This window comes from Athene cunicularia (genome assembly GCF_003259725.1).
Source record: "Athene cunicularia isolate RWA chromosome 3 unlocalized genomic scaffold, athCun1 chr3_part1, whole genome shotgun sequence".
NCBI lineage: Eukaryota > Metazoa > Chordata > Aves > Strigiformes > Strigidae > Athene > Athene cunicularia.
The window spans coordinates 39,624,802-39,642,986 of NW_020799097.1; the positions used below are offsets into that span (position 1 = coordinate 39,624,802).

An 18,185-nucleotide genomic window follows, 5' to 3' on the forward strand; every position below is an offset into this window, starting at 1 on the left:
CTTAACTAAAAAAGGAATGCACTAAATTAAATGCAAGGGTGGGATACTGCAGATAGATTGTAGGCACTGTTGGATCTAATCTATGAAGATACATTTATTTGTGCAAGTCCAAGCAAGGCAGGAAGGAAGAAAAAGAAGGAATGCTCAGATTTAGTATTTAGCTTCCACCAGAGCTTGCTGATTTGAGGCCAGCCCTGTGGCAGAAACCCTGGAGTATGCTGGTCATGGCTCACAGAAGCCTTTTCAACAGCTCAAATGGTGCAAGCACCACACCAGTCCCTATCTGCTATGCCAATGGGGGGACAACAGGCTGGATTAAAGGAAACAAAAGTGTCATCTGTATGGCTGCTACCAGCTGCTAAGAAGCTTGACAGCTTTTTTACCTTCGTGTCATCAGAACAACAGGACCTTAGAAAGTTACTGCTTTCTTATTGGGGCTGAAAGAGTACATCACATACCTCCCTCACACCAAGCACCAGAGCAGGATAGCAGCACATAATCTGCTGTGGTGTGGCCCAGCAACTATAGTTGCATTGTATACCACAGTTTAACAAAGCTGCTTTGATTTCTATGCGGTGCATCTCTGGACTGTCCTCTGCCTTCATGGAACCCTCTCCCCTTTAATTTGTTTAAATCCAAATGCATTCAGAAATATCTGTTGTCACTGTTAGCATTTCATTCCAGAAAATAACAGCAACACAAATTTTGTCTCTACTCTTCAGACATTTCTTCAGTAAGAAACAGATTCGTAATAATGTAAATCATATACATCAAGAAAGTGGAACACTTGCTTTTTCAGAATCATTTCTGTCCAAAGGAAACCCACTACATCTGCCAGCAGCACTGTTCCTCTTCATCCTCCTCTTCCCCTGGGCTCTTGAGCTGGAGTTCCTCCTAGACCATGATGTACAGCAGTGCTCCATCTACAAGCAGACACTCAACCAATTGTTTATACAGTCCAGCAGCCAACAGTTCTTTCCATCAGTTTTCAGATCCAGAAAGTATGTATCAGTTTGGCAGAGAGGAATGAGATTTTGCTTTTGCAGAGTGATTTTTTTTCCCCCTTAATATAATGGTGATGCATACCTTTTTTGTTTCCCTTCTAGATTCTATAAGCCTTTTCCTATGTATTAAAAATGGATGGATATATGCTAATGGGATTTGTGCTGACTTCATCAGAAAGGGTAGCAGTGTATTAATTTTCTTAAACCATGAGAACAGCCACAAAGAAACTTAGCCTTCCTAATCAGAGAAAGGGTGAAAGTGCCTTACTCATCAAAATTTAAAGTTTTTCCTCAAATAATGTAGATTCAGGTCTTACATGGCAGACTAGAAAAGAAATAAATTGTGGCTGACTAGAAAGAAATCCTTGGAGATACCCCTCCCCATGCTTCTCCCTTCCTTGTTGTTTACCTAGGTAAAACTGGTCTGGGAATCCTGCTTTTTCCCCCTCTCTCTTCAGTAAAACAGGCTATTTCCTGTATCTCTACTGAGAGATCCTTTCTGCCATTGTACAGTAACATGGAATTTGTTTATTCATTCTCTAAATCCATCTGGCAGTCACAAAACACCCAAAGCTTTTTTTTTTTTTTTTTTTTTTTTCCCCTCTCCCACTATTCAGTCTCGACATTCCTTTTTGTACAGAGGAAGCTTCCTTTTTGAGACCTGAATTAGCAGAGCACATAATCTGTTTTAGGTTTAAGCATGCAAATGATCCCATTGACTTGAGTCGCTGAGTCATCAATAGGACGACTCACACACTTGTGTTTAAGCTGTGACTGAGTAGTCTTGGTGAAAAGTGGTCAGATGAAACCCGCCCAACAGACACACCCACTGAGAACAAGGATTCAGAAAGTATTTATGACTATACAGAGATCTGAGGAAGATAATATCTAAGGTTTATTAAGTAGCTTAAAAGGAATGGGTGGTTCTGTTTAGTGCCAGGTCAGCATCCTTTGACTTTGTACAGAGGTGTGTAGATGCCCAAAGGAGTTTCTGGGCTTTTCTTCCCCAGGAGTGACATTGTTTGGACTTCAGAAATTATTAACTCTTAATTAGGTACATAGAAGAAGTCATCAGCTGAAGTTTTGGTTGAGAATGTACCAGGACTTTCATCATACAGATCTAGTTTTGCTCTCTGTGGATGGTCTGAAGTCTAGCCAGATCAGAAGGTTTTACTTTTCCGGCAGGATCAGGAGGAAATGAAAAAGATCCTCAGATAGCATCAGATGACAAGGCAAGACTCCTTGTGTTTGGATGTAGATTCTCTTAGTTGCTGCCTTGTATTTTGCAGAGCTGCTCTGTTCTCAGGGAGCATGACATGCCGCATTGTTTCTGCCCATGCTACAATGTGGCCTTTCGCAGTTCCTCTTTAAAAGACCTTTTGAAATGAGGGTTGGGGAATTTGAGCCAAGTTTATCACCCCTGTCAAGCGAGATGGTTTCTCTACCTACTCCAGAAAATCTAAGTCTGAATCTACAGGACTGAACTGGATTTTTTCCAGCATCCAAACTGACCACAGAGATTTCTAGTCAGCGCAAGGTGGGCGGCTGCGGCAGGCCAGCCCCCGGCCCGGCGGGTCAGTTGGAGCTGGCCGGAACCGGCCATGTCCGGCTCGGGGCAGCCCCGGCCTCTCCCCAGCGGCCGCCCCTGCAGGGTGCCTGGGCACCGACACCTGGTACAACGGGACAAACTGTCTGTGGGGAGAGAGAGGGTCTCATACAAGTTTTGGGAGGTGTATTTGAGCCAGCTGAATGGACAAGGAAAAGTGTGCATCCTCTCTATTACCTCCTAAATTACTTTTTTTTTAAAATCCAGCTGAGGCGATTCTGACCACCTCTCTGCCTCACTCAAGTCAATAAGCTTAAGTTTGTGTCTTTTGTCTTTCTCACCACCTATTAGATCACTCCTTTCACTGTGATTCACGGAAAAAAGACTCTACAACTCCAATAGAATTACACAGCAGGTCTGTTTACTCTGGCGTCGGGGTGCAAGGGGATTTCTCCACAAAGCTTTCACCCCCACCGCACATTTTACCAAAAACTTAAGAGTGTGAATATTTATATTCGTTGGATTACATAACACAAACATACAGATGCATGAGTAAGGCTGGGTTAGTTCAAAAGGCTGATGTTTTTGCACCTGGGCATTGCCTCCTGGTGGTCGTCTTCGGGGATCTTTGTGAGGAAGAGTCGTAGTCTTTCTCACCTTGTTTTTTTTCCCCGGAGCATGCACGGATTCCCTTGGCCAATTTCTTGAATAACAAGAGTGTTTTTCAGATGGTTTTTATCTAAGAGAACCAATAGAACTTCTACCATCCGTATATGGCTATCTTTACTCATTACCAAGACTCCAACTAGTTAGAGCACACCTGTTCCCCAAGGACAAAACCATAATATTTTGCTGAACATGATAGTTCTGGGCAGATTTTCACAGTGAACTGCTTTGTTTTGATGAACACAGTAGTCCTTGGTAAAGTTCCACAGAATAGTCTGGGCAAGCAGGATTCTTAGCAATATTAAAAAATACTATAAGTAATACTATAACTTGCTATAAGTAAGTTGCTAAGCAGTTTTCTATAAGTAAATAAGTAAATAAATCTCAAAACAAGTAATCATTTCTCTGTATCAACTGTTCCTCAGAGATGCATTTCTTCATGCCAGTGCTACAGGATGGAGCAGGGGAAGTGGAAATGTGTTTGCTCCATGGCTGGCCTTTCTTCTTGACACTTTCCTAGAGAGAAACCTTTGAAGTCATCAACAGAGCTAAAAATTATCCATGCATCAGATAAGGGATGAATGTGTTTGCTTTTATCTCATCCTTCCTCCTCTTTCCAGTGCTCTGATGTTTTACCGACATGAATAGCAGTGGCCAGATTCAGCAACACAGTCTGCAAGCCTGGATCCAAAGCCACCACTTGAAAATACATAGCATGACACTTTCTGCTTCAGATTTTGAGGCATGTGAGGTGGGAGGAAGGGAATACATGTTGCAAGAGGGCAAGTAAAACCTCACTGGAATTTACGTGTATTTGCCATGTGGCAAAGCTTTGTATGAGTTAATTTTAAATTACACGTGTCCATTGCCAGTGATCACTCCTCTGCTCTGTGACCTTCTGATGAAGAGTCATAATGACATTTTTGCAAAAGTGAGTAGTCTTTAGTAATTTGGCTCTTTTGTTTTCAGAACTGTTCAGACCTATGGGTTCTTTTTGTCTTTTATATCAAGAGAAACATAACAGGGGGAAAAAAAGGTATTTTAACTTCATCAGAAATCACTGGGATCTCTGAAAGGAAAATCCTATCTTTTACTAACTGACATTTCTGTATGTCTTTTTTACTAAATCACTACCCTGAAACACTGAAGGGTGTTGTTTCACACTCCCGCCTGTTGTGTTGTTCACTGTTTTGTGAAGACTTGGACGCTGAAAGGCAGTTTATTCGTATTTACTAATAATAGTCCTGTGAGGAGGGAGGACTCTGCAAGGGAGGAATGCAAGAGCAGAGAATGATCCTCATTAGGATGCTATGTGAAGGGTGTCAGCCTACTGAGATCCCAGCTGTGCTTCAAGCTCCACGCTTCTCATGAGAGTGTGTTGGGGTGTGTGTCTAGTGGCACTTCTGTGGAGAAGATGGAGGCAATAGTGTTTCTGTGTCTCAGAGGCCATTCTAGCCCCCATCCCTCTTCAGTTCATTTCCTGCTGATGACTTTAGTGCCAAAGCTTCTTTGAGAGAGAAAAGTCACACCCTGTAACCAGCTACTGTACAAACATGTCATCAGCATGACCACATTGTCCTTGCATTTGCACAGAAATGAAATGGGAAATCCCAGTACCCAAAATTAACAGCCTGGGTCTCCTCTGTGTGTATGTAATCCTGCTCTCCCATTAGCATATATCCATCCATTTTTAATACATAGGAAAAGGCTTATAGAATCTAGAAGGGAAACAAAAAAGGTATGCATCACCATTATATTAAGGGGGAAAAAAAATCACTCTGCAAAAGCAAAATCTCATTCCTCTCTGCCAAACTGATACATACTTTCTGGATCTGAAAACTGATGGAAAGAACTGTTGGCTGCTGGACTGTATAAACAATTGGTTGAGTGTCTGCTTGTAGATGGAGCACTGCTGTACATCATGGTCTAGGAGGAACTCCAGCTCAAGAGCCCAGGGGAAGAGGAGGATGAAGAGGAACAGTGCTGCTGGCAGATGTAGTGGGTTTCCTTTGGACAGAAATGATTCTGAAAAAGCAAGTGTTCCACTTTCTTGATGTATATGATTTACATTATTACGAATCTGTTTCTTACTGAAGAAATGTCTGAAGAGTAGAGACAAAATTTGTGTTGCTGTTATTTTCTGGAATGAAATGCTAACAGTGACAACAGATATTTCTGAATGCATTTGGATTTAAACAAATTAAAGGGGAGAGGGTTCCATGAAGGCAGAGGACAGTCCAGAGATGCACCGCATAGAAATCAAAGCAGCTTTGTTAAACTGTGGTATACAATGCAACTATAGTTGCTGGGCCACACCACAGCAGATTATGTGCTGCTATCCTGCTCTGGTGCTTGGTGTGAGGGAGGTATGTGATGTACTCTTTCAGCCCCAATAAGAAAGCAGTAACTTTCTAAGGTCCTGTTGTTCTGATGACACGAAGGTAAAAAAGCTGTCAAGCTTCTTAGCAGCTGGTAGCAGCCATACAGATGACACTTTTGTTTCCTTTAATCCAGCTTGTTGTCCCCCCATTGGCATAGCAGATAGGGACTGGTGTGGTGCTTGCACCATTTGAGCTGTTGAAAAGGCTTCTGTGAGCCATGACCAGCATACTCCAGGGTTTCTGCCACAGGGCTGGCCTCAAATCAGCAAGCTCTGGTGGAAGCTAAATACTAAATCTGAGCATTCCTTCTTTTTCTTCCTTCCTGCCTTGCTTGGACTTGCACAAATAAATGTATCTTCATAGATTAGATCCAACAGTGCCTACAATCTATCTGCAGTATCCCACCCTTGCATTTAATTTAGTGCATTCCTTTTTTAGTTAAGGTGAATATGAATAATCAACAGGTAAAGTGAGAATGCTAAATTTTCAGTAGGGTTGGAGACAATGTATTTTAAACTATCAGGTATGCTACCCATCTCTTTTTTGTTTATAGAATCCTAGAAAATTTCAGTTGAGGTGTACACAATTTTAGGATTATTTTTTTTTTTTACAGTGGAATTGTGGAATATATATGATAGTGATTTTCTTTATCATTCTTTATAGTGAAGTAGTCCACAGACCCACAGTGGGATGTAGACTTCAAGTTGAAAGTGATTGAACTAGACTTCACATGTTTCACAATAGAATTGTTCTTCCTACTTTTACTAAGCCAAGTGAACTTTTTTTTTTTTTTGTTAAATTGGTGTAAATACATCTTTATAACCCTAACTGTAAGCTGAAGGTGGTTTTAAGGCATATTCCAACTGTGGCAAAATTCTCACAGACTGATTGGGAACTTCAGGAGTGCAGTCAAGGGGCTTAAAAGTGCACCTGATGTGAATTAGTCTTTTCTCATTGTAAACCAGCTTATTGGAAAGCTACTTTTCTGTTTCCTTCTTGCTTGCATTTTAAACATGTGTGTTACTTGGAAGGCATCCTCTCTGTATTATCAGGTTGTCTCTTGGGCTGTTCTGTTTCTTGACTGTTGGAAGAATTTCTTGCCTAGGAAGAAAACTTGAGTAGATTAACAGTGGATAATGTAAAACTTACTTTTCTCTTCAGCAGGTTCTTGTTACAGCCTGTAAACAGAGGTGTTCCTGGAGCAATAAATTCACATCTTTCCTAGGGGAAAATATATTATGTTAATGAAAGATAATTTTCTTTAACCTCTATGCCCCACAATTGCATGTAATTCTAAAAAGACACAGTTCAGTCAGTGAAGTGAGTTGGTATAAAAGCAGGTAGCTCTACACTGCATGGAAACCTCAGCATTCAGACTTACTAAATATTATATTCTTAGCCAGTTCACTGTTCTTAACCTGTCCTGTATCTTGCAGAATGATCAGGAGAATCTCCTATAGATGAGCTGTGGTTTAAGAATATCAAAATGAAAATTCGGTGATGCAGGAGAATGAAACTCAAATGATGCGATGGAGGAGTTGCTTAGATACTACAGTGATGGCAGTGGCACAGGACCTTATATAGAAGTAGAAATGAAATAGAAATTGAAGTGGTTTTCCTGCAGTTGTTCTGCTACACAGAATTCCTACCAGTGTGAACATCATTTCTGCATACCACTCAGCAATGAGATAGCACCTTATAGTTTTAGAAACTTTATGATGGAAAATGAAAGAGAAATTAGAGTTGGCTTGTGTAAAATTGTCAAAGCTGGAGGGATCTGGGAAGATGCCTGGCAATTCATTGATTGAGTTGAATGTGGCTGAACAAATAAGGTCAATTAAATTTCAGAACAAGTTGACTGGGTTTGGTTTCTTGGTGTTTCTTTATCCAGTGCCAAAAACCGATGGGGGAAGTTGGTCCACCATCTTCAGCATTTTCTGCTCTTCATGGGTTGTTTGTTAGAGTCATCGCCTAACCGGTGTGTCTGGTCTTAGAGAAACAGCCTGAGTAATGGCAGGGCCCTCAGTTTCCTTATGTGAATGGTTGAACAGGCTGCAGCATTACAAAATGCATTTTTACTTTATATTCTTGTTACTTCTTTCACTTGTCATCTTCAGGCAGCTGCTCCTCGCTATGCGTTTCTGGGCCATGCAGAACAACCTCTTGCCATACTCAGTGGTTATTTGCTTTAAATAAAGGTCTGCTTTGCAGACCTAGATAGAGACAGGGAACTGAAAAGCAGCACTTAAGTCCTTGAATCTGGTCTTTTGTTAGCATACTCTCTCTTGGCTTCATTATTATCATCATTATTGAAGCCATTACCATTGTTAGAATTCTTCTGTAGCATGGTGGTACCTTGGTGCTTCAGCTCTGGGTGATGGAGCACCTGGTACCAGACACAGAACAAAGAAATCAGCCTGTCTTGAGTGGCAGACAGTCTGTGGTAATTCTTCTGTCTTTATCGTTCACATATCTTATGTGGACACGTCTTGAAATCTTACATTAAAGCATTTCTTATAGCAAAAATATTGTTATATTAGTAATTCTTAACATGTACCAAATAGATACTTTCCCCTCTATTTTTTAGCTTGTCTTTAGGAATTTCTGTTCTTTGTGTTTCACAGCTGTTAAGTGACATGTGTCCCACTCCACATGTCTTGATCTCCATTTCTTTGCATCTTACTTGGTTAGATTTGTCTTTGCAAAGAAGTTATAAAATGTTACTATTCTAACTTTTGCTGATGCCTGAAGGTTGTGAAGCATGTCAGATCACAAATAATCAAGCCCTGCTCCTTTTCAGTCCTGTCCATCAGATTAAATGCCTTATTCATTTGAAAATTTGAACATAATAATGACCCTGTATTTCTTTTCTTCATAAATGCAAATGAAAAAAATAAGGAGAATAGAAACAGGGCAATCAAGGAGAACCACAACAGATGCCATTCTGGTCTTTTGCCTGGTAACTGGAATCATGGTGACTACTGGTGTGATTCTTGCCATGACCTTTATGATTCTTCACTGGTAGGTGGATACCATACAATGTGATTTATGTTTCATTTGATCAAAATATGGCGTAACTGATGACAAACATGACCTGGAGTAAACTTCTTAAGTTTCTCTATAGTTTAATATTTGTGTTGCCAGTAGAGAAAACAGGAACAAGCTTCTGGAGATTGGAAAGAAATACTTTACAAAGCAGTTATGGTCATTGTGGATGGGAAGGAAATGAATCAGAGCAGTATATGTACACCTACTTAAAGGTATTTTTTTGTTTAATTCCTTTTTCCATTTCAGGGCTGTTGTAAAATCTATTTGTAAATCAAAATCTTGGCAAGACAACAAACACAAGAAGACCAACAAAAGATCACTATGTAACATGGAATAAAGAGCCCTCCTGGTCAGGGGCCGCACTGGCCTTTCAAGGATTTGGAGCCTCCACCTGCAGCTACAGTGTTCTCACCATCTGCATGGGCCATGATACAAGAAGTGTCAGAGCCCTCACTCACAGAGGATGAAGTACCTAAGTCCTTCTAGGATTTGCATAATGAACAGAATTAGAAAAAAAAAATAGACTACATAGAAACGTGATATAAAGAAGATAAAAATATGTTTGAAATACTGGCTTGAAGAAGTACTTTCTACAGTTCATTCACTGTCTTGGATTACTCGACTGGAAATGAAATGTGTGAAACCACTTCTATTTTAAGGTGGACATCATTCATCAGGTAATTTAATAGTCTGAGCACCTCTCAATTGGAGAACCAAAGCCAGATTTTTGTGAGGATGTTGAAAATGATGTATTCGTATGATATGTCTTAATTTTGTGAAGATGTTAATTTAGACTAGATGAAACTAGGTGTATAATCTAGGCAGAGACCATTTTTTGTAAAGTGGTCCTTATCTCCTTGATAATCTTCAAGCACAGCACCTACCATGTAATCAGCTTAATACATTTTCTTCTTGACACATGTAAGGATATGTCCACTGGTAGAAAAGATAATTGAAAGTTGCTTCATGAGTTTCATTAAATTTTTACCTGCACATTTGCACACATAACCATTTCTGCCTTCAAGGGAACCAAAATATGTGAACAAGAGAGTAGCCCCATAAGGTGAGACCAAGGATTCATCTACCTCTGTAATCAAATCAATGGACAAACAAAGGATGTCTAGGGAAGAGAAAAAAAACAAGACAAGGCTGTATGATGTCTTCCATGTGTATTCCTCCAGCTTCCAGGCATCTGCAGGTTTTCTAAACCAGATCCAATTTCTAAACAGCAGTCTTGAATGGCTTTCTTTTACATGGCTTTGTTAAGTGTGTGCTTGTACCTGTGTAAGCTTCTGTCACATAAAATGTCCAAGGGCAAGGGGATCCACAACGCAAGCACATCTTTTGTCCAGCTTGAACCCAGTTCCTGCTAACTTCATTTGTTGCACCTTACTTCTTGAAAAGGCAGTGAGCCATGTCAACCTACACTATCCTCTCCCTGGAAGGGACTGTCTTTTATACCTCTAATATCTTTTAGACTCTGGTTATTTTCTTTCTGTACTGAAAAGTGCAAAATTATTTAGTGATTGTTCATCCTGAAACCGTACTATACCTCTAACCATCCTTGCTGACCTTCTCTAACCTTCCTCCATTACATGACTATCTTGTTTATGAAAGTGCTTTCTGTTTGTGTAAATAAACATTGTTTGATGCAAATAAAAAAACCTGAGCTGATGACATGTTGAAAAATGGACTGTGGACTGATTAAAAAGTTTAATAGATTTTATGATTAAGATTTTCTCTTGAGTCTAGTAGAAGCTCTGAAAAGAGGCCAAATATTGAGCACCCCAGGGTAGAGAATGCTTCTCAGTACAGAACATTGTGAAAAAATGGCAAAAAAATAGATTGGAGGTAGTAACTCATCCTCTCAAAGAATTCCTGTTCTCTTCAGATCCTCTGTTGCTGCAGATGTTCTAACTGCACCATCTGCACATCCTTAAAAAAGCATTATCATATTTCTCAGAGATACATCATTTTGTTTGCTGTTTAGTGAAAAGATCATTTACATTTTTGCAAATAAAACATCATATTCAAAAATGACGTGCACTTAATTCTATAAAAATATCTCTTTTTTAAAATGGAAATGATATTTTTGGTAACACTATCATTAGCTATGTCATTTTATATCATTTGGCAGACAAACTTAGAAGTCTTGCAATGTTAAGGAGAAAATGCATAGAGAAGGAAAAAGCAGACAATAACAATTCTGCAGTTTTCAGAACTAGCTTACACATTCAAGGTGAGTTTTTGATCCTGTGAAATCAAAGGCAGCGTATTGTGGTGAGTCTGGGATTAGATCTGGAATGCTAGTCTTAAAAATAGACCAAACCCAGTTGTTATTGCTCAGGAAAATGTTTCCACTGAAAGTGTGGTAAATATGAAGCCCTGCCATCAGCTCTGCGATTGACTTTTGAACTCTTGCTTTCATGTTGTAATTAGGGAGTAGTATAACTGAAAGAAAGAGGGAACTAGAATATTCTTTTCCATAATGATGCAAAGGTGTATTCTTATACAACCATTTTGTGCTTTAATAACAGTTGCACAGAACCTCCAGTCATATTTGGGTTGATATTTTGAAGGTTTTAAATTTCCATGGTCTGCTGGCAAATCCAGCAAAAAGTAATAGACACATAAGCAGAGTAGTTCAGAAAATGAAATTCAGAAACAGCTGAACTAATCCATACTGGTGAGTGTGGGGGTCCCTAGGGTAGATCAAGGAGGTTTTGTTCTTTATTGACATACATTTTGTAAAATATGATTATCTTTTGGGGTTTTTTTGTTCTAACTCCTTAAAGCTATCTACAAAATGGGAAAAAAATTATTAGAAAATTTGATGCAAAAACTGGAATAGTGCCTTGCTGCTCAACAGATAGGGTAAACATGCTGTTCCGTTGAAGCTGCAATCAGAAATTCCAAGAAGTGAAGAAATTACTGAAGTTAAGATTACTCTGTCCAAGCAGCCATCACACAACCACTGTATTATCATTCTCTCATCCTAAATATAAACTTGAATGAATTGCTCTTTGTACTAGATGAAGCATAAAACACATGGGAAGTGCGAAATTATTATTTTAGCACAAGCCATAGCAACCTTCCCTGACTTTTGATCCCATAATCTGAATAATATACTTACTAGTTGGTAACAAGATGGACAGTCATGACAGGTAAAGGACATCCAGATATAAGTGTTGCAACTTAAGTATTTTTAAAGAGATAAAGAACATGTTACGATCTGCCTGAACGCTTCTGGTGAGAGTATTCACCGTCTAGGATATATAACTGTACTTGTTGTAACTCCTTTTATCTGCAGTGCCTGAGAAATGTAAAGAATGCTTTCATTGTTGCTTTCTGGTAGTGGGTTAATTAAGAGAACCAACAAGAGTTTCTCATTTTCCATAGATTTAAGTATAGTATATTTGTCTCCTGCTTTCTGACTGCAGTGGAAACAGTATTGTTACTGATCACCCCAAGGTGCAAAAGTATTCCTATTCTCAGACCGTAGGCACGTGCCCAACTCCTGTTTAAGTCAGTGGCATTTAAGCTCTTGCAGTGAGAATCTGCTGCATTTCTAAGGGGAGAAGCACATAAGAACTAGAAAAAGGGACAAAGGTCACATAGAAATACCTGTATGATCTCAGGAGTTTGTGCTGCTTACAAGAGCTTTTGGCCAATGCAGATTAGGCAGCTTCCCTAGTCCGCTCTGTGAAGTGTGATCTGTACTGAAATGCCAGCACTCTGGGAGCTTGTAGATTTGCCCTCATTCAGACGCCTTCCTACTCCCCACCATGGAGGGCTGTCAAGTTCAGTTCATCTGCCAGGAGACCTTTTCACACTCCTTTGCTGTACAGAGGACTTCTAGTATCTCCTGCCACTGTTCCAGCTGCTGAATCCAGGATACAGGGGCCAGAGTGAAGGTGAAAATCTCATCCTGCTTAAATTTAAGCTTATACTTATATTTTTACCTGAACCAAGATGTCCTTATATGTGTGCTTAAGTGCTCTCCTGAATCAGGGCCAAAATAACTGCACTTGCTTTCATTTGCTTTGTATTGTCTAATATTGCAGGATAATCCTGTGGGTTTTAATTTAATAGTATTTTAAACATTTCCCCACTATTCTTTCATCTTTCTTATTCTTCTTAAAGAATATCTTTTTGAAATGCATATCTTGTCTGTATATGATCTACCATCTGTCTCAGGAAATCTAGGATGCATTTATATAGTTATTTAAGTCTTGATGTATGTACAGTTTCATTTATGTATGGTCTAATAGTATATACCATAGAAATGAAATCTTTTCTTTGACAGCTTTACTGTCTCTTTTTGGAAAAGAAATTTTTATGGTGAATTGCAGACATTTTCATTATTTTTTTATAACTTCATTTAGTCACACACACTTAACAAAATAATAAGTACTCATGTTTTTTATTTCTTTGCTGCTATGCATGCAGGAGACTGCCATAGAAATATGGGTCATTTTTTAACCCAATGCTCTATAAAATAAAATAAAGAAATGCTAGTTGAAAACTGATTCAGTGCTCCATGATTGGTGGCAAAATTTCAGCATTGTGCAGCTATCACAGGGAGAAAATAAGAAAATAATTTGATTTATGATTTTATAAATTGGAAGGCTACAGCTAAATGTTAAGTCAAATGTACAGCATTTTGTATGGATTTTGGAAATAGAGCTCTGTGGTTTCCAGTTGTTTATCTGTAAAGTATAGGGATGGATTTTTCAGGAGCAGAACATTCAGCTTCTACTTCATTATGAGAATCTTGTTATATTAGGCCAATATAGTTCACTTACAATTTACTAAGGGTTTTTCACTTAGCTGTATAGAAAAACTTTTGACTTAGAACTGGGTCAGAGTACTCAAACTGGAAAATTCATTATGCTGAATTTTCAGGACAATGCTACTTTAACAGGAAATTGTGTTTGTGGGCTGTGAAAAGATAACTGGAAAAAAATCTTGCATGTCTGAAGCAATTAAACCCCAAATCTAGCATGGCTGGATAAGGATAATTGAATAATTGGTTATTTAGTATTACTTATCCTACACATGTTTTGCACTCTATCCTCATGTTCTTATAATCAGAAAGTTACTGGACAAAATGGGAATACTTGAGCCGATTAAATCTTCATTTTGGACTGTAAGCCCATTCCTAAATACATGGTTTTGTAGTATATGTGCCTGTGAAGTCTTACAACATGATGCCCCGATCCTTATTGAGGGTATCACATTATCAAACATAAGAATTAAATAATAGTATTAAGTTGTCATGCAGATGAAACAGTTACTGTTTTGGGATAACATTATGTTGTATTACACCTAGAATAATAGCAAATTATCAAGATCCCTTGATATTTGCAATGATCCAATTATCTGCTACTTATAACTGCCAAATATTAATCTTTAAGGGAGAAATTTTCCACGACAAATATGTGATTGTCAGGCTACTATTTTTCTTTCTGGGTATGAAGAAAGTGCAGTCAAATGTTTTATTTTTTCTGGAGACCCATTCAATGGAAAAATAGGCTGCTAATCCTATCATGACCATTTCTCTCGCATTCCTAGTTTCTGATCCCATCCCAGTTTTCCCCTCCCAACCCACTGTCCCATCAGCAGTTCTTCCTCAGTGTGGTAAGACTGACTGAACAGGAAAGGAATGACTGTGACTTGGAGGTGTTGAAGAAGTAGGAAAGAGCAGGAAGGTTAAGACAGATTGGGTGAGTATTTTGAGAGGGGCTGGTGAGAGCAGGCTGGGAGTGGGGAAACTGGGAAGGGAGCAGAGTCTGGGACCGCTAGAGAAGTGGTCATGGAAGGAAGATTGAGAAGAAAACTAGAAATTAAGCAGCATCCTGAGATTAGCAGGACAAAGTGACTGTGCTTAAAAACCTGATGGGAGTGGGGAGAAGGAGCAGATACTGTGAAAAGAGAGAGGAGTTCTCCAAGGAGAAGAATGCTGAACATGAATATGGAGAGAAGAAAGGCAGGATGAAGACACTGAAACTGGGTTAACAACCTCAGTCTGAATGCTAGGACTGGAGTGATGGAGAACAAGACTGGAGGGACAGACTAGAGCTGAATGCATATGAAGACAGAAACCTGGATGAGAAACCTGAAGAGTGGAGACTAGAAATCTCTGGCAAGAAGAGACTGGAAGAATGAACAAGGGAGACATGGGACTACATCAGGCAGAGTTTTTGAAGAGACAAGACAGAATATAGGTCAAAGTAGAGGATTCTTTTGGAGGTACCTGTGTCCACTGGAATATTCTTTCATCATGAACCTGGATTAGGGGCAGTTTTTCTGGGCTTCTTTGTACCTCTGCTGGTAGCAAGCATCTTTAAGAGCCGTGAGCAAACTATTTCTTGCCTCCTGTATTTGCAGTTAACTCACAGTGTTAATATGTTACTGTATTAGCTCAAGTATCTAGATCCCTGTCCTGGAGATGAAAGTCCCAATCCTGTAGATGTATATGTTGTTATGGAGTATATTGCCACCTGGCAGATCATCTGAATTGTCAGTATAGAATTTAAGAAATCACGGAAAACTTTAAAGGAGTTGCAAGTTTGAGTGTTAAGAAATGTCAGTGTTTATGTGAGCTATACAGGCGTGGTCCAGCCCCTGTCTCTGGTGTCCACTTGAAGACAGAGTGGGGAGCAGAGGACCTGCCAAAGCTGTCAGGATTGGCAGGGTTGGTTAAGCAAACCTGGGGAACCCAAGCAGATTAGCAGGAAGGCATTTTAAAGGCAAAACAGAGGCTGAAAGACTTGCTTCCTCCTCCCCCATTAAATCTGGCTGTAGACTGATGTGGGACTAGGACTTCATCCAAACAACTGAAAAAGGAGAAAGAGAAGGCCACTGAGGAATTTAATGGGGCAGGATGCTGAAAGACAAACCTTATAAATTGGTAAATTAGTGTGTGTGTTTACATCATCGTAAATGGTCCTGAAAAGGCAGTCAGGTTTTTTACTCGTTTTTCACTTCTAAAGCCTGCAGACTTTTATCTTTGTAGATAAATGGATAAAGGTAAATTCCTTGTCTCATAAAAAGTTCATCAGGTGAATGATGTAGTTCTTTCAAAATGTCATCAGTCTTCCTGGTCCAAGTGGTATTCACAGCATGTTGTCAGACCGTGGAAGTCAAAATGCCAACTCCCTTTGAATAGCATAGAGGCAAGACATGTATAATTGAATCTCTTATTTTCATTGTTGAAGCACTGATTTTATCCAGGCTGCCCGTGTGCTGCACTTGCTAATCTCAGGGGAAAACATTTGTGATTTTCTAAGAAAGCTTTAAAGACCTTAAGTTCATATGTTGACAGTGCACACATCCAGTAGGTCCCACGGCATCATCTGGTCTGAACTTGTGTCTGTAAGAGGCTCTTCCCTGTCTATTACTTCTGTGCTGAGGCTGGTAACTCCACTGAAGTCTGTGTTTAAACAATACCTGTCAGAAAAGCACCAGCCTTGCTTTGAGGACACTGAAAGACTGGAAGTCCAGCACTTCCCTTAGCAATTTGTTCCAGAGGTTTATCGCCTTCTGTGATAAATAAGAATTGCTCCTCATTCAAAATATGAACACATCTGGCTTCATCTTTCAGGCACTGGTTGTTGGTTCTGCTAAAATTGTCAGTCTTCTAGTACTTCATATTTTTGCTTCATGGAAAAATTTTTCTTCACCAACACACACTAATCAATAATTTTTCAGTCTTCTTTTATGACTAAGATTCTTAAAGGTCTTCTCAAAAGCTTTTCTTTCTCATGTTTGGGTACTTTTTCTGACTCTTTTTGACAGCTTCTAATTTTGAATAGAACCATATATGCCCTATGACACTGATGTCTGTGTTCAGCTGCTTGCTATCCTTACATCCTAAATCCTTTGCAGAGTCCATCTTTGTGAAACACGGTTCCTCATTCAGTAGATACAAACTGCATTCCTTGTTCCTGAACCAGCTTCTCGTTTGACCCTAGTAAATCACATGGGGATAAAAGTTGTTCATATATGTTCCTGATTGTTCCATATGCTTCTCCCAGTTTTATTTACTGCTTCATCCATCTTCATGTCCTGCACCCATTTTGTCTTCACCAGAAGTGGCTGTTGGAGCATAGCCACTATTCAGAGAAGGATTCAACATTTGTTGATCTGGATATACAAAGGTGCTAGTAGGAACACAGCCCTGAATCCTGTTCAGTTTGAAGGGGATACCCGTGTCTGCATTTTTCATTAAACAGTTGTATAATAAAATAAGAGAAGAATCACAGACTGCTCTTTCGCCACTCATAGCCACTTAGCCTTGAAGCTGCCTGAGAGCAGGTCCCTGATTCCCTTCATTCTGTACCCCAGGAATCTCTCATGTTTATACAGACTGGTGCAACTTGACTAGAGAGGGTGGAGCGTGGGATGCAAGGGGAAATCCTACATCTTAACCCCTGCTTCGTAGCTGAGGTGCTTTCCTGGGAGACGTAGGTCTGCCTTTCCTTCAGCTAAGAAAGTAGATCTGGGATGGGGTCCTCAGTTGCTGCACCATTGAGCAGAAGAGGAGATTAGTTTATAAAGAGGCCAGTCCATTAAATTGCACTCAAAAGTGCTTTTGGGTATTGTCTCTTTGCTGGAGATGTCTCACTCCCTCAACTCTTGACTCATACAAAATATCACATGATGCATGCATCTGGGGAAGCTCTCCTCTGCCTCTGCCTGGGGCTATTGCTGGTCCAAACTGGATAGATTCTTCATATTGTATTTCATTCTAAAGAGTGTGAAATTTATGTTTCAACGTTTTAAATAATGTAAAATCCAACTTTTTATACAAAATTGGAACTCCATCACTCTATCTTTCTCCCTTCAGGACAAATAAAATAAGTAATGGTCCATGACTGTGGTTCTCCCCAATCTGTCTTTGTTTTTCCTTCTGTTTTTGTTCAAGCATTTTTAGCTGGAGAGCGAACAGACTCGCAAAAGAAAAAACAGAGACCTCTAAAGTTTCCCAATTTAAAGTGGCGAATTTAGTGTCTCATTTTCATAGGTTTTCTTGCTCATGGTTTCCATAAAGCATGCAATGGCAGGGCTGTATTCAGGCATCACTTACAGCAGCTACATGCTACCTACTTCGGTGGGTTTTATTCCTAACTTTTAACCCTTGTGACTTTATCTTCCTTGCAAATCCTGGAAAGGACTCTTCAGTGATGTCTTAAAATTTCAATTTGTGTTAGGCAAGATTGGTTCATCAAGCAGTGACACATCAGACCTTTGCAGAGAAAGAACTGTATCTATCTGTTTCTGGCAGACTGATTCACAGTGTTGCTTGAAATGTGAATTGTATTGCTAGAGTTTTCCAATGTGAATGAAAACACATTAAATAGGAAGCAAAATGTAAGGATCAAAACACAGTGTGGAATCCTTCTTTTCAAGTGTCACTTGTAAATCCAAGTATAATTCACCTAACCTTACAGGCTACAGAGGATTTCCTTCCTTCCTTCCTTCCTTCCTTCCTTCCTTCCTTCCTTCCTTCCTTCCTTCCTTCCTTCCTTCCTTCCT

General features: G+C 39.5%; 1 protein-coding gene across 1 annotated transcript in view; it reads left to right on the forward strand.

The window, feature by feature from the left end:
• Positions 1-8,982, forward strand: part of SPACA1 (sperm acrosome associated 1) — a 20,703-nt gene extending 11,721 nt beyond the window's left edge. Inside the window, 3 exon segments of the mRNA XM_026844121.1 lie at positions 6,036-6,040; positions 8,496-8,618; positions 8,892-8,982. Of these exon segments, the coding sequence (XP_026699922.1) occupies positions 6,036-6,040; positions 8,496-8,618; positions 8,892-8,982 (219 nt within the window).
• Positions 8,983-18,185: the final 9,203 nt, after the last annotated feature.